The sequence below is a fragment of the Mesoplodon densirostris genome, chromosome 4 (genome assembly GCF_025265405.1).
Source record: "Mesoplodon densirostris isolate mMesDen1 chromosome 4, mMesDen1 primary haplotype, whole genome shotgun sequence".
NCBI classification, from domain to species: domain Eukaryota; kingdom Metazoa; phylum Chordata; class Mammalia; order Artiodactyla; family Ziphiidae; genus Mesoplodon; species Mesoplodon densirostris.
This window is the reverse complement of record NC_082664.1, coordinates 141206215-141223242: the sequence shown is the minus strand read 5'-3', so window position 1 is coordinate 141223242 and position 17028 is coordinate 141206215. Positions and strand designations below refer to the sequence as shown.

The window sequence follows — 17028 nt, the reverse complement described above, 5'->3', positions numbered from 1 at the left end:
ATACAAATAAGGGTGTCTTAAAGTATAAGTGACCAACACCAAGAGTGTCAAGGCTTCCAGGGAAACACATTCTGAATCCCAACCACACTGGAGGGGAAGCTGGGACTACCCTCGTTCCAAGTTGCAGATGGCTCCATAAACAGAGGGGCCTCTAACAGGTAAGGCAGGGCTGACAAGGGGGGGAATGGAGGCTTCACGAGGCAGAGCTGGGGGAGGAAAGAGAGACACGGAGAGGAAGCAGACCACCAGCACCACATTCTAGGCAGTCCTTGGCAGGTCGTCTCTTTCTTCCGAGAAAGCTGAGGTGTGGCAGTGATGCCCTTCCTTCCCATTGTCTGCATGTTCCTCCCCACGGCAGTCTTTCCCTTTTCCACAGTCTCTTCTACTACCCATCTTTCCACTTTGGTTGTAATTTAGCTTTTCTAAAGTTTTCACTGCTTACAAAAATAAGGGAGGATAAAAAGTTCTGTTTCTCTCCTTTTTTGTAACTTAGACCCTGCTGGGGAAGGGAAGCTAGCATTCACCCACTTTCATATCTGTTATTTACTATAATACAACTTTACAAGGCAGCGAGCATAAACCCCATAGAACAGATGAGGAAACAGACTTGGAAATGTGAGATGACTTGCTCAAGGCCATGCAAGTAGTATAAAATAGCCCAAGGGGCTTCCCTGGTGGTGCACTGGTTAAGAATCCACCTGCAAATGCAGGGGACACGGGTTCGTGCCCCAGTCCAGGAAGATCCCACATGCCGCGGAGCGGCTAGGCCCGTGAGCCACAACTCCTGAGCCTGCGTGTCTGGAGCCTGTGCTCCGCAACGGGAGAGGCCACGACAGTGAGAGGCCTGCGCACCGCGATGAAGAGTGGCCCCCGCTCACCGCAACTGGAGAAAGCCCTCGTACAGAAACAAAGACCCAACACAGCCAAAAATAAATAAATAAACATTAAAAATAAATAAATAAATAAAATAGCCCAAGATTCAGTAATCCAGTTCATTCTAATCCAGACCCACACCCTTTCCCCATATCAAGGAATGCTCTGGTGACAACGGTGGTTCTCTGGGGTGGGGATTTAGGGTCTGAAAACTTGCTTTATCTCAGAGGAATAACTAGGCTCATGGCGTGTGGGTAGGGTTTAGTGTGCAAATAAGGAGAGGGACCTAGAGCAGGTCTGACCCCTTTCCTCCTCTCTCCCATTGTGACCCATGCCAGGACTTGAACTGGGGCAATAAGGGGAGGCAGAGGCAGGGGTTGGGAGGTCCAGGCAGAAGTAAAGTCTCTGCTGTCAGGAAAGGGGAAGGGAGGGGTACAGGAAGACTTAATGGTGAGTATTTGGGTGTGGAAGGTAGAGGGTAGCTCCTATAACAGACAGCTAGGAGGCATTCGCAAGAGACATTTTTAAGTCAGGAAGTTACAGGTTTGCAATTGCCCAGACTAGAAAAAGACTATTTGATGGATCACATTTAGAAATCTCATTTCTGAGAATACTAGAAATAAACAGAAGTCCCATGGCACTTTTCAAGTTTTATTCACAGTTTCTGCTTGCCAAAGAATAAAACGGCATCTGCTTAGATGAGGATTCCTGTTTGCCAACAGTTCAACACACTATAAATGCATGATTAAGATGTTTCCTATCTAATTTAAAACAAGTATGTTGCAGAATAATTTAACAATTTTTGTCTAGTTATCTTCCATAGCATGCCACTTTCAAGAAAGACTGGGAAATATTAAATGTTGTAATTAACAATAACGCAAGAACAAAATTCTGTTTCACATGAGAAAAGAGCTCATGGAAGCTCACAGTTCACAGGCCAAAATGATCAAAATACATTAAAATCATGAATAACAGGAACACAGCAATGTTCCCACAATATGGCAGAACAATCCTTTGAATAACCCTCCCATTGAAAATTACAATGATGAAAAACCATAAACAAACCAAAGTGATGGCAAGAAAATAAGGCGTAATCAGAGACCAAAAATTAAGCAAAAGCAAGAACCCACAGAGATAAGCACAGCACTAAAGCAGGCTTTCTCCTTGAAGACATTTACCAAACTGTGTGAACATGAGCTTAGGTTTTATGCCTTGCAGGGTGCTGAGGACAGGAGACAAAGGCCAAGTGGAGCAGATTAATAGCAGACCCCAAAGGACTGTATCTTTATTGTTCAGGTGAACTAGAAATAAACCCAGGCCCATTTCTCTGAGGCAGGGGTCAGCAAACTTTTTTGGTAGAGGGCCTGAGAATAAATGTCTTAGGCTTTACAAGACATATGTATGGTTTCTGTTGCAACTAATCAACTCTGTCACTATAGAAGGAAAACATCCATAGACAAATACATAAATGAATAACCATGGGTGGATTCCTAAAAAACTTTATTTGAAAAAACAGGCGGCAGGCCAGATTAGGTCAGTGGGATGTAATTTGCCAACCCCTGTTCTAAATGTCTGCAAGGATAATTTCTAATCTCTAACATTAGAACTAATTAACAGGGGATTAAAACAAAAAATTAAAAATTTCTAGGAAAATTCATAACCACAAGTCAGAACCCATACTTCCAGTAAAACTAAGAAGACCTTATTCCAAGAATATAATTTAAAGTGGTCCCAAGGTACCTGGCAGAAGCAAATATATACCATCTTTGGAGGAATCCATCAATCTAAGCCACAAAAATTCCCATTGATCTGAGCTAAGTAAATCAATCATTTAATTGCAGAATACATGGAGAAATTAGTCATCATGAAAAAGAGCCAGCAGAAGTAATTGGCAGTAAAATCACACATGTAAAGATTTTAGACATTGGAATTATCAGACATAAAAGACCTTACATGTAGGTTTAAAATATTTAAAGACATTAAAAGGAGAAACTGAAAAATATAATTTAGGAGCAGAATTTTTAAAAATTACCAATTAGAAAAAGAAACTAAACCTCTAGAGATAAAAAACTGAAACAAAGTAAAAATCTCATGCAAGAGATTAACAGTGTATTAGACAGCTAAAGAAAGAAGCACTGAACTAGAAGGATATGAAGAACTTTCCTAGAATGCAGAGAGATAAAGACATGGAAAATATGAAAGACAGATTGAGGATCTGTCATGGAGGATAAAGTAAGAAGGAATAACATGCATCTTATCAGAGTTTCATGAAGAAAGGAGAGACAGAATGGTACAGAAGTAATATCTGAAGAATTAATGGCTGAGAAATTTTCAGAACTGATGAAAGATACCAACCTACAGATTCAGAAAATCCAACAAATCCCAATCAGGAAAATAAAAAGAAACACAAAGTAAGATACCATAGCAAAATTCAAGAATAGCAAAGATAAAAATAATCTTAAAAGACTTAAATAGGGACTTCCCTGGTGGTGTAGTGGTTAAGAATCTGCCTGCCAATGCAGGGGACAGAGGTTCGAGCCCTGGCCCAGGAAGATCCCACATGCCGCGGAGCAACTAAGCCCTTGTGCCACAACTACTGAGCCTGCGCTCTAAAGCCCATGAGCCACAACTACTGAAGCCAGCACACCTAGAGCCTGTGCTCCGCAACGAGAGAAGCCACCGCAACGAGAAGCCCATGCACCGCAACACAGAGTAGCCCCCACTTGCCACAACTAGAGAAAGCCCACGTGCAGCAACAAAGACCCAACACAGCGAAAAATAAATAAATAAATAAATAAATAAATAAATAAATACTGTATTGTACAATTTAAAGTTGCTAAGAGCATAGATCTTAAAAGTTCTCATCACAAGAAAAAAACATATAACTATAACTAAACATATAACTATTGTGGTGTGATCATTTGGCAATATATACATATATCGATCAAATCTTTATGTTGTATACCTGAAACTAATGTTATACAATGTTACATGTCAATTATATTTTGAAAAAAGACTTAAAATTTCTCAGCACCTGTACTCTTATAATTTGAAAAGGATACTGTCAAAAACGTAAGTTAAAATTCCTTTGAAAATTTATTATTTCAATAATAGATGGAAATTAATTTTCTTGAATTACTCGATACTATTTCAAATATGAGTTCATCTAAATAAAAAGAAAACAGATTTTTCTACCATAAGAATTATTTCTGTAATTAAAAAAATATATTGAAAATAAACAAAAAGAGGAAAAGAAAGAAGAGATACATGCTCTGATCTACCCACACTAATGATTTCTAGTTCTCTAGTCGAGCCTTGGTATATCTCAGCGCCATGTGTCTTCTCCCAGGCCTTTCCATCTACCTGGCATGCCCACCCTGGCTGGTTTGCCCTGCACACCTAGCATTCTTCCTTCAACACCCAACGAGAGGTCTCCTTCTCTGAGCAGAGGTATCAGACCCTCCTCTGGGCCAGCCCTAGTCCTGTTACTGGATTTATCTCTCTGAGCTTCAGTGAAGTGTATAGACATCTATCTGTGCTCCTGGGCTGTGAGGTCCTCTTCATTCCAGGAGTTGACTTGTAGGTACAGGGTAAACCTCTAGAATTGAATAAATTTGGTTTACCTCATCACTGGTGAGTTTCTTTGCTTTGAGTAATCTTTGAGCCTTATCTTCTTCTGATCCCTCATCACTGTCTGATGAATAGATTCTGGCTCGTTCCTCTGAAAGCAAAGGAAGAAGATTTGTAAGTGACTTTCAAAGACAATGATCCATTCATTCCCGGATTTTTCTTCTGATGAATATCTTTAGTTCCTTTGTACATTTTTTCCAGAGGAAACAAATAAGTAAAAAATTTTAAAACGTAAAGGTAAACGTGGGCTTCCCTGGTGGTGCAGTGGTTAGGAATCTGCCTGCCGGTGCAGGGGACGCGGGTTTGAGCCCTGGTCCAGGAAGATCCCACATGCCACGCAGCAACGGAGCCTGTGCACCACAACTACTGAGCCTGCGCTCTAGAGCCGAGAGCCACAACTACTGAGCCTGTGTGCCACAACTACTGAAGCCCATGCGCCTAGAGCCCGTGCTCTGCAACGAGAGGCCACTGCAATGAGAAGCCCGCGCACCGCAACGAAGCGTAGCCCCCACTCAGCCGCAACTAGAGAAAGCCCACGCACAGCAAGACCCAATGCAGCCAAAGATAAATAAATAAAAATAAATTTATTTTTTTAAAAAAGGTAAATGTAAGTTTAGATATGTTGAAATGAAGCACTTATCCTCTCAAATACAAGAATGGTTTATCTGACCACTTTTTTTTTGGTATCTGACCACTTTTAAATATTAAAAAGGCTTGTGCAAGCTGATTAAAGAGACAGACACCACTATTTCCAAATAAGTTTTTAAAGTCTGAGTCATTCTTTTATCGGGGTAACAGTTAATTCCAAAATAAGCTTTAAAGATAAAAGCAAGAGGTAGTTTCCTGGTCCTGTAAAGACGGTTTGTTGCCAAATGGACATTTCAAAGGGAGATGGAGATGAATAACAGCCTGTGCTGATGCCCCAGCCCAGGTGAAGCGCAGGTTGAATAAGAACAGCTGATATTAGACCAACCCCCTCACCTCAGAACCCAGTGCTCTCCCCTTCTCCCCATTCCCTGCCTATCCCTAGACTATCCGACTATTGGACAGAACTGATCGCTAATGAACTTCTCCATTAGGTTTTTAGTCACTGGGAAACTGAATATTATATAACTCTCCCCTAAAAAATCCTCAATTTTTTCATTTTTATTTAGCGTATATGTGATTTATTTCCACAGTTAATCTTTTCTGTGGGAAATCTGCACTGACAAAAAAATAAAAATAAAAATAAAAGGTCTCTGTACTATAGTCCCAAAATAAATAAAATGCAGTTGCTGTGAAAAAGGAGAAGGGAGTTTCACAGGATGGTCAGAGAAAGGGAAAATTGGGTGTTCTTATAATTTATCATTCTAACAGGGCAAAACCAGGAACATGGTCAGCCAAGGTATGCCTTACATTGTACAGTGATTCCCAAATCTCTATCAAATCTAACCTGGTGGGGATTAGATCCTCATCTTACAGATGGGGAACTCAGTATTCAGAGACATGGAGTCACGTGCCCGAAGCCGATGAGTGGTAAGAACAATAACAATAGTTTGGGGTAACATTTATTTAGTACTGCTTATATGCCAAGGGCTGGATGAAGTACTTTATACGTATAGTGTCATTCAATTCTCTAAACAACCTCATCATGGTATAAATACTATTACCAATAGGTTGTTCTTTTCTTGATAAGGGTAACAGAAAAGAGGTACTGTAACTTTCCAAAAGTCATCCAACTAAAAAGTAAGAGAGTTGGGAATTCCCTGGTGATCCAGTGGTTAGGACTCCGTGCTTTCACTGCTGAGGGTGTGGGTTTGATCCCTGGTTGGGGAACTAAGATCCTGCAGGTCGTGTAGTGTGGCCAAAAACAAAACAAAACAAAAAGTGGCAGAGCTGAGTCCAGCCCAGGTCTTCCATCTTCAGGTTCAGTTTGCTTTTTTAAGCATGACATCTTGCTGCAGGCTGTGGGGAAACTTCTGGAGACAGACATGTCAGAGGTCAGATGGCCTTGGTTCAGAACTGTCCATGTACCAACTATGTGTCTTTGGGCAAGCCACTCAACCTCTCAAAGTCTCCATTTCCTCAGTAAGAACAAGACAAAAATGGACCTTGAGGCATTATGCTAAGTGAATAAGTCACACTTGTATGTGGAATGTAAAAAAAAGGAAAACAAAAAAACAAGCTCATAGATACAGAAAACAGATTAGCAGTTGCCTGAGGTGTGGTGTGGAGGGTGGAGGAAAGGGTGAAGGGAATCAAATGGTAGGAGCTCCAGTTACAAGATAAATCAGTCATGGGCACATAATGTACAGTGTGGTGACTAAAGTTAATAACACTGTACGCATATTTAAAAGTTGCTGAGAGAGCAGACTTTAAAAGTTCCCATCACAAGAAAAAAAATTCCCTAACTATCTTTGGTGGCAGAAGTTAACTAGACTTATTATGGTGATCATTTCACAATATATACAAATACCGAATGATTAGGTTGTACACCTGAAACTAATATAATTAGTTTAGTAATCATTTTTTTAAAAAAGAACAAGACAATAGTAGTAACTGGGTCTTAACATTGTTATGAGGATCCAATAGGATGTATGTTTGAGTATTTGCCTGGGATTCAGTGTGTGCTGAGTAAATGTTAACCATTATAAATTATTGGTACTTGTGAAAGAAGGGAATATGCAATGGAGAACTTTGAAAGAAAACACATGTATTCGCTGAAAAACTGAACTTCCTGATTCTTAAAAACTGAACTTCTTGATTCTTAACTAGTAATTTAAAAAGTTGAGAGAAGTTCCAAATATAATCGGCAGACTTTCAAATCAGAAAGCAGAAGCTCAAGGGATGAGTCTGCAAGCGAGAGAGCACAGGCAGCTTCTGCCCTTCCAGGCTGACCTGAAAGGATTCCACAATGACTCTTTAGCTCTTTAGATGTCAAAATGTCTCACTCATTAACACTGGTTCCTTAAAAATAAAATGTCCGGTGACTGAGCATTCAGAGTATGCTCAATGCAAAGATAAATTCCTGGACCCTGACATGATGACATTTAATTTCTGCCCAAACTCACCTCGAATGCCCCCTTTGTATCGGTTTTTAATGGCAGCCAAGCTGATGGACTCCTCACCTTCCTCCTCCTCATCATATCGATCAGGTTCTAGGTAGCTAGCACTCAGCCCCCGCTGGTGCTGTTTCTCTCTCATGCGGCGCTGCTGAGATTCCCTACGAATAGAAGCCCTCAAACGTTCTTCTTCTTTCTGTAAAGAAGCAAATAAATTACTGAACTTAAAAAAAAAAAAATGAACTCACTTAGTGCTCCCTTGAAACTACTTTACTGTAAAGAACACCTAAATTCCTCGCCCAGGATAACTCCAGTTCCTATGTCCTCAGGGTACAGTTCTCTCCATTTTACACCCCTGTTACCACACATGGTCATCATCTTGTTCAGTTCGAAGGCGTGAAGACAACACAGGGTGAAGAGGCAAAGGCTCCCTCCCTCACACCAACCGCCCCATCAGAACTGGCACCAGCACAGCCTTGGGAGATGCAGCGTCCCCTGTGCTGCCAGGCAGAGCCCAGAGTGCAGCGACCAGCCTGAGGAACCTCGTTCATGTCCAGTGGATGCCTGAGGGAGGCGGGTTCTCTTCACCCCTGAGACAGACACCTGACTTGCCCAGGCTCCACCAAACTACCATGGTGCCCACATATTCCAGTCTGGGGCCCTCAACCCAGAGAGCTCCCCACAGCTCCTGATGGCAGGATGGGGAGGTTCTGGTGGGGAGGGTCCGAGCCCCAAAGCAGAGCCTTCATTCCCTTCCATCTGCCTGGCTTCTACACATTGGGGTTCACTAGGCAGGGCCAGGGTATGAGAAGTCAGGGATATTCTGGAGTTTCTTTGATTCCTCACTTAATTGCTTTATTACTGCATACAACTCTAATTCTGTTGCTGGACATTGTTTCATTAAATAGTATGTGGTTGTGCTGAGTATAGAGTAAAAATCTCTGTCAGTAGAATAGGGATTAAGAACAAACTAGCTGATTCCTTGTGCATTTCCATGCAAGCTGGGGATGTGAAGGAGGGCTTGGGGCATCTCTCAATGTGGTCCTGGAGTCTTCAGGTCCCTCCAGCTCCCCTACCTTCAGGAGAAAAGGGGGGAAACTTCTTGTCTATTTATATTCTACCTAGACCAAATCTCTGGAGCGTTTCCACTGATTTTTGACATGAACTCTAAACCAAACATAGATGATTTAATCATCCTTGAAATTATCTGTGAAAGTTCAGATTCTTTCAGTCATCTGTTTGCCAAACTCTCAGGACCTGGTGGGAGAGAACCCAAGCCAGGGTTTGTTTTAGGACTATCACCATTTTACCCATTTGCCAAATGCTTAGGAAATGAAACCAGCTCCGTGTTCATGCCAGCTGGAAGGATAAACAGTGGGTCAATAAGAGATGATGAACAACATTTTAGGAAATGCTATTCTTAATATTCCAAATATCCAGGATAAACCTCAGCCAACATACCTTAATCATCTCTGTGCGCTGGCATTCAGGATCACGACCAGCCATTGGTAAGATTCTAATCTTCTGTGTCTTTGAACATCTATCTGCAAGTGACAGGGTCATCTTTCTATGTGTGGCACTGTCTGTAGAGTGAGGTCTGCAGGAAATGAACAAAAATACCTCATTGTTTAGCAAATACATTTGTGAGCCAGTCATATCAACATCAAAGGAGGCCAGTGACCATTTCCTATTCTCTAGAAAAAAATAGGCAGGGACACAAAACAATATACTAGATGGGGATTCTGAAGTTTCTTCATTCTGTAGCTTACGAAAACATTCTTATCTCACAAGTAAAGTGAAATACGGCAAAGTAGAGTAAAAAAGGTTTGCACAGCACAATTACCCTCTAGAAGTAGTAAATGGATGGCATAAGCAGCATTTACTGAATACTAAGTGCCAAGCACTGTACTTTTGTGTTTTACATATTACGTGACTTCATTGTCACAGCTCCTCTATGAGATAATTATTACATTTTATATATTAGGAAACTGAGGCAAGGAAAGGTTGAGAAAGTTACACAAGGTCATGCAAGTGGAAATGGGACTCAGATACAGGTCTATCTGATTCCAAAGCCTATAATCTTGACCATTACAATTTTCAAAACTGTAAGTCATAACGAAGAATATTGTGCCCTCCCCAAAGATAAGCATTACCCAAGGAGGATGGTCTGCTTAGAATCAAGAAAAGAAAAACAGGAATGTTTCATTGTAGTGCCTACGCTGCCTAGACAAGGGGGATACTCTCACCAGCTGACCTGAGTATCCTGGGCTGCTTGGGGGACACATCCTTGGAGAGGTAATGGATGCAGCAGCCTAAAGAACAAGATGTCCCCAGCCTTCACACCCACCAACTCACTGCCTTTCCTCTGATCGCATACACACTGACAGCCTCTAATTATCACACTGACCTGCAAGGATTCTTAGACCTCCTGGCAGTTATAGTAATCACTGGAGTTAATAAACTTGACATTCTGGTTTACATAACAGTCTCTTGGAAGTTTAGTTAGCATGACCTGGTTCCCTGTGAAACAGCAACTTGACAATATAGTCTTTGAACCTTCAGAGCTGAGAACCAGATCTTGGTCTTTGGGGAACTATACTGCAAGGTTATGCCAATCAGGAGTCAGGCACTTTGAACAACACCTATATTTCACCGCTTTTATTGTAACAAATAGTACGTTGATGAGAGTAATTACCTGAATGTGAGTTTGGTTTTAAAGACGGCTTGTCCCTGTAGACCGGTACCTTGTCTTATAAAAAGGTGGTTGTGATCGCCCTGCAGTGGAGCCTTGTAAACATCAAATACCTCATTGCCTAAATGCAGCGACATGCTGAAAAGAAGGAACACTTCACATGTAAGTCAGAAAGCTTTCACTCTATCATTTTACTTCACTTAAAATGTGATTCGGCTGCTGCTTTCTCTCCTTACGCAGAATTCAGAAGGAAGGAAAGAATGAAGAAGGCTTGATGTGGAAAATGACCTACACAGAAGTAAAACACTCTGTATGTTTATGCTTAGAAGTAAAACATGCTGTGACATTCACTCAGCCTCTACCACCTTCCCAGTGAAGGGCAGTTTTACTAAAGCATCAATTTGTAAGGAGGGAGGGAAGTTGGTCTAACTTTTCCAGAGTACTATGCTGGAGCCAAAGAGGATGGTCACATTTCTGGCCTACTTTTAATGTCTTCCACCAGCCTGTATGACCCTCAACTGCCTATTTATATTTCTCTCAGGTTTTCTTTGCAATGCCAGGGACTAAACAATGGAAAGTCTTTAATAAGAGGTGTACCCCAAATAAGCTCATATTCCAAAGCTTGATCCCTCCCAGCCACATTCTGGGCATTTCCATACCCTTCAGGCATTTGTGCTCACCTTCCATCAGACCACTTGACTATCCGAGCATTGCTTTCTTTAATTTCATTTCCTTCTTCATCCCGGCGTATCCTCCATCTTATAGTATTTTCTACCTGTTTTAAAACACAAGTCCCTCAGAACACTGTAGTTTGTGCTTGTTCTCTCCTCAAGACACATAAAATCACAGAATAAACGTGCATAGATAGTGACAGAAAAACAGACACTAAAACCCTCTTGTTTTAATCACCTAGAGATGCTGGATAAAATAACAACAGGAAAGAAAGTATGCTTAAGTGAATTTCTGAGCTCCCAGTGCTAGAACCAGAGACAGAGCTCAGTGCCAGAGCATCTGAGCAGATGCTAAATCTGTGGTAAACTCCAGAAGTTTTAAGACGCAGTAAGAGCTAGGAGGACAAGAAATAAGGCTTGAGGCCATATGAAATGGCAGTTTAGGATTGAGACTCCCTGTATAAACAGGTCCTCTCACAGAGCTAAAAACCCAATAAATGTGGGACTAAAAAACTCTGCCAACTGGCCTAGGGAAGCTCCCCACACATGGGTAAGGAAAAAAAAAAAGCACCTTATGAAAATAAAAACCCCAGGTTTGAGCAGGTTTAGAGTCTAACTTTATCTTAACTTTATGGGGTAGGTCGGGGGTAGGAGGTAGTTTGGGGTTGGGGAGAGGGAGTACCAGGCAGATGTGGAAAATATTCAAGGGCTCCCTAAAATGAAAACCACTGTTATTGAAATTGAAAACGCAATGGGGGCTTCCTTGGTGGCACAGTGGTTGAGAATCCGCCTGCCAATGCAGGGGACATGGGTTCGATCCCTGGTTCAGGAAGATCCCACATGTTACGGAGCAACTAGGCCCGTGCACCACAACTACTGAGCCTGCTCTCTACAGCGCATGAGCCACAACTACTGAGCCCGTGTGCCACAACTACTGAAGCCCATGTGCCCTAGTGCCCGTGCTCCACAACAAGAGAAGCTACCGCAATGAGAAGCCTGTGTACTGCAACGAAGAGTAGCTCCTGCTCTCCTCAACTAGAGAAAGCCCACATGCAGCAATGAAGACTCAATGCAGCCAAAAATAAAATTAATTAATTAATTAATTAAAAAAAACAAAACAAAAATCAATGGGACTTCCAGGAAAATACAGCACACTAAATTCACGTAGTTTGTCCCTGCTGCATCCTGGAAACACACTAAAATGACAGTAAAGAATTAAAAAAAGGATAAACTCACGAGGATAAAGAAAATGTGAATTAAGATGGCATCAAAGAGAAGCCAACATTTTGAAAACCGACAGATCTAAGCCCAAGCTTCCCTCTGCCCCTGCCCTCACCACCGACCCTAACAGCAGCTGCTCCCACTCCCAGTTAGATTTTCTGGATCTCCTCTGTTAACTGCAACTGCCTTTACAACTGAGTGCTAATGTTTTCCCTCCAGTTTCCCCCTTTACTTCTTTATTCCTCACTGTATAAACAAACGACTGTGAAGCTGGCTGATTAAAAACTCGATAATATTCATGAATTAAATATGATGTCAAATCTGAGATCTGTTTCCAAATAGTCTGGGTAAGGTGGGGTGGGGAATACAGATGAAACAAGGTGTCCAACCTGACAACCACTGAAATGAGAGACGGGTACATGAGATTTTATTATACTGTTCTCATTATAGCTGTGTATGCTTAAAATTTTCCTGAATAAAGGAAACAAAACGAAATGATCTGTCACAATTCCTGCCTTCCCTCTCATAAAAAATAGGTTAACCACATACAAGTATGAAGACACATATGGGCCATTATTAACTGAGAAGCCACTTTGAAAAATGCTTCCTATTATATAAGGTGATTCAAATAATGATGCTATGAAAGGATAAAACACTCCTAGGTCTTACCCTACTGGGATGAAAGACACATCAAAATACTTCTAAAGTCAGAGGACCTCATAGAGGTACATAAACTGTACCTGGTTCTTTGCTCATTAAAGAGTTAATTATACCACCAACTGACTCTTTAAAAATGGTCAGCCTAGAGCTTCCCTGGTGGCGCAGTGGTTAAGAGTCTGCCTGCCAATGCAGGGGACACGGGTTCGTGCCCTGGTCCGGGAATATCCCACATGCCGTGGAGCGGCTGGGCCCGTGAGCCACGGCCACTGAGCCTGCGTGTCCGGAGCCTGTGCTCCGCAACAGGAGAGGCCACAACAATGAGAGGCCCGTGTACCGCAAAAAAAAAAAAAAAAAGGTCAGCCTAGTCCCTAGAACATCACTCAAGAAACCAAAGGTCCACGGTTATTTTCCATCATACATCAAGGATTTGAAAAACAGTCTGGAGAGATTGGTTCCAGATGGCGGAGTAGAAGGACGTGTGCTCACTCCCTCTTGCGAGAGCACCAGAATCACAACTAACTGGTGAACAGTCACCGACAGGAAGACACTGGAACTCACCAAAATAGATACCCCACATCCAAAGACAAAGGAGAAACCACAATGAGATGGGAAGAGGGGCGCAAACACAATAAAATCAAATCCCATAACTGCTGGGTGGTTGACTCAAACTGGAGAACAATTATACCACAGAAGTCCACCCACCGGAGTGAAGGTTCTGAGCCCCACATCAGACTTCCCAACCTGGGGGTCTGGCAACGGGAGGAGGAATTCCCAGAGAATCAGACTTTGAAGGCTAGCAGGATTTGATTGCAGGACTTCAACAGGACTGGGGGAAACAAAGACTCCACTCTTGGGGGGCACACACAAAGTAGTGTGCGCACTGGGACCCAGGGGAAGGAGCAGTGACCCCATAGGAGACTGAACCAGACCTACCTGCTAGTGTTGGAGGGTCTCCTGCAGAGATGGGGGGGCAGCTGTGGCTCACCGCGGGGACAAGGACACTGGCAGCAGAAGTTCCAGGAAGTACTCCTTGGCGTAAGCCCTCCTGGGGTCTGCCATTAAACCCACCAAAGAGCCCGGGTAGGCCCCAGTGTTGGTTCACCTCGGGCCAAACAACCAACAGGGAGGGAACTCAGACCCACCCATCAGCAGACAAGCAGACTAAAGTTTTACTGAGCTCTGCTTGCAAGAGTAACACCAGCTCTACCTACCACCAGTCCCTCCCATCAGGAAGCTTGCACAAGTCTCTTAGACAGCCTCATCCACCAGAGGGCAGACAGCAGAAGCAAGAAGAACTACAATCCTGCAGCCTGTGGAACGAAAACCACATTTACAGAAAGATAGACAAAATGAAAAGGCAGAGGACTATGTTCCAGATGAAGGAACAAGATAAAACCCCAGAAAAACAACTAAATGAAGTGGAGATAGGCAACCTACCAGAAGAATTCAGGATAATGATAGTAAAGATGATCCAGGACCTCGGAAAAAGAATGGAGGAAAAGATCGAGAAGATGCAAGAAATGTTTAACGAAGACCTGGAAGAATTAAAGAACAAACAAACAGGGCTCCCCCCACCCCCGGTGGCGCAGTGGTCGAGAGTCCGCCTGCCGATGCAGGGGATACGGGTTCGTTCCCCAGTCCGGGAAGATCCCACATGCCGCAGAGCCTGCGCGTCTGGAGCCTGTGCTCCACAACGGGAGAGGCCATAACAGTGGGAGGCCCGCGTACCGCAAAAAAAAAAAAAAAAAGAACAAACAAACAGAGATGAACAATACAATAACTGAAATGAAAAATACACTAGAAGGAATCAGTAGCAGAATAACTGAGGCAGAAGAATGGATAAGTGACCTGGAAGACAGGATGGTGGAATTCACTGCCATGGAACAGAATAAAGAAATAAGAATGAAAAGAAATGAAGACTGCCTAAGAGATCTCTGGGACAACATTAAACCCACCAACATTCACATGATAGGGGTCCCAGAAGGAGAAGAGAGAGAAAGGACCTGAGAAAATATTTGAAGAGATTATAGTTGAAAACTTCCCTAACATGGGAAGGGAAATAGCCACCCAAGTCCAGGAAGCGCAGAGAGTCCCAGGCAGGATAAACCCAAGGAGAAACACACCGAGACGCACAGTAATCAAATTGACAAAAATTAAAGACAAAGAAAAATTATTAAAAGCAACAAAGTTAAAACGACAAATAACATACAAGGGAACGCTCATAACGTTAACAGCTGATTTCTCAGCAGAAACTCTGCAAGCCAGAAGGAAGTGGTATGATATATTTAAAGTGATGAAAGGGAAGAACCTACAACCAAGATTACTCTATCCAGCAAGGGTCTCATTCAGATTCAACAGAGAAATCAAAAGCATTACAGAAAAGCAAAAGCTAAGAGAATTCAGCACCATCAAACCAGCTCTACAACAAATGCTAAAGGAACATCTCTAAGAGGGAAAAACAAGAGAAGAAAAGGATCTAAAAAAACTAACCCAAAACAATTAAGAAAATGGTAAAAGGAACATACATATCGATAATTACCTTAATTGTGAATGGATTAAATGCTCCAACCAAAAGACACAGGCTTGCTGAATGGACACAAAAACAAGACCCATATATATGCTGTCTACAAGAGACCCACTTCAGACCCAGGGACACATACAGACTGAAAGTGAGGGGATGGAAAAAGATATTGCATGCAAATGGAAATCAAAAGAAAGCTGGAGGAGCAATACTCATATCAGATAAAATAGACTTTAAAATAAAGAATGTTACCAGAGAAAAGGAAGGACACTACATAATGATCAAGGGATCAATTCAAGAAGAAGATATAACAATTATAAATATATATGCACCCAACATACAAGCACCTCAATACATAAGGCAACTGCTAACAGCTATAAAAGAGGAAATTGACAGTAACACAATAATAGTGGGGGACTTTAACACCTCACTTACACCAATGGGCAGATCATCCAAACAGAAATTAATAAGGAAACACAAGCTTTAAATGACACAATAGACCAGATAGATTTAATTGATATTTATAGGACATTCCATCCAAAAACAACAGATTACACTTTCTTCTCAAGTGTACGTGGAATATTCTCCAGGAGAGACCACATCTTGGGTCACAAATCAAGCCTTGGTAAATTTAAGAAAACTGAAATCATATAAAGCATCTTTTCCGACCACAACGCTATGAGGTTAGGAATCAATTACAGGGAAAAAAACGTAAAAAACACAGACACATGGAGGCTAAACAATACGTTACTAAATGACCAAAAGATCACTGAAGAAATCAAGAGGAAATCAAAAAATACCTAGACACAAATGACAACAAAAACACAACAATCCAAAATCTATGGGATTCAGCAGAAACAGTTCTAAGAGCAAAGCTTATAGCAATTCAATCCTACCTCAAGAAACAAGAAAATTCTCAAATAAACAATCTAACCTTACACCTAAAGGAACTAGAGAAAGAAGAATAAACAAAACCCAAAGTTAGCAGAAGGAAAGAAATCATAAAGATCATATCGGAAATAAATGAAAAAGAAATGAAGGAAACGATAGCAAAGATCAATAAAACTAAAAGCTGGTTCTTTGAAAAGATAAACAAAATTGATAAACCATTAGCCAGACTCATCAAGAAAAAAAGGGAGAAGACTCAAATCAATAGAATTAGAAATGGAAAAGGAGAAGTAACAACTGACACTGCAGAAATACAAAGGATCACGAGTGATTACTACAAGCAACTCTATGCCAATAAAATGAACAACCTGGAAGAAATGGACACATTCTTAGAAAGGCACAACCTTCAAGACTGAACCAGGAAGAAATAGAAAATATGAACAGACCAATCACAAGCACTGAAATTGAAACTGTGATTAAAAATCTTCCAACAAACCTAAGTCCAGGACCAGATGGCTTCACAGGTGAATTCTATCAAACATTTAGAGAAGGGCTAACACCCATCCTTCTCAAACTCTTCCAAAAGATTGCAGAGGAAGGAACACTCCCAAACTCATTCTACAAGGCCACCAACGCTGATACCAAAAGCAGACAAAGATACTACAAAAAAAGAAATTACAGACCAATATCACTGATGAATATAGATGCAAAAATCCTGAACAAAATACTAGTAAACAGAATCCAACAACACATTAAAAGGATCATACACCATGATCAAGTGGGATTTATCCCAGGGATGCAAGGATTCTTCAATATATGCAAATCAACTAA

General features: G+C 41.7%; 1 protein-coding gene across 1 annotated transcript in view; it reads right to left on the bottom strand.

Moving 5' to 3' along the window:
- Positions 1-17028, bottom strand: part of LEO1 (LEO1 homolog, Paf1/RNA polymerase II complex component) — a 49831-nt gene that overhangs the window by 5037 nt on the left and 27766 nt on the right. Inside the window, exons 7-11 of the mRNA XM_060095299.1 lie at positions 10917-11011; positions 10240-10374; positions 9006-9141; positions 7554-7740; positions 4497-4594 (exon numbers count right to left, since the gene is read on the bottom strand). Coding sequence (XP_059951282.1) covers positions 4497-4594; positions 7554-7740; positions 9006-9141; positions 10240-10374; positions 10917-11011 — 651 coding nt within the window. The remainder of the gene's footprint in view (positions 1-4496; positions 4595-7553; positions 7741-9005; positions 9142-10239; positions 10375-10916; positions 11012-17028) is intronic.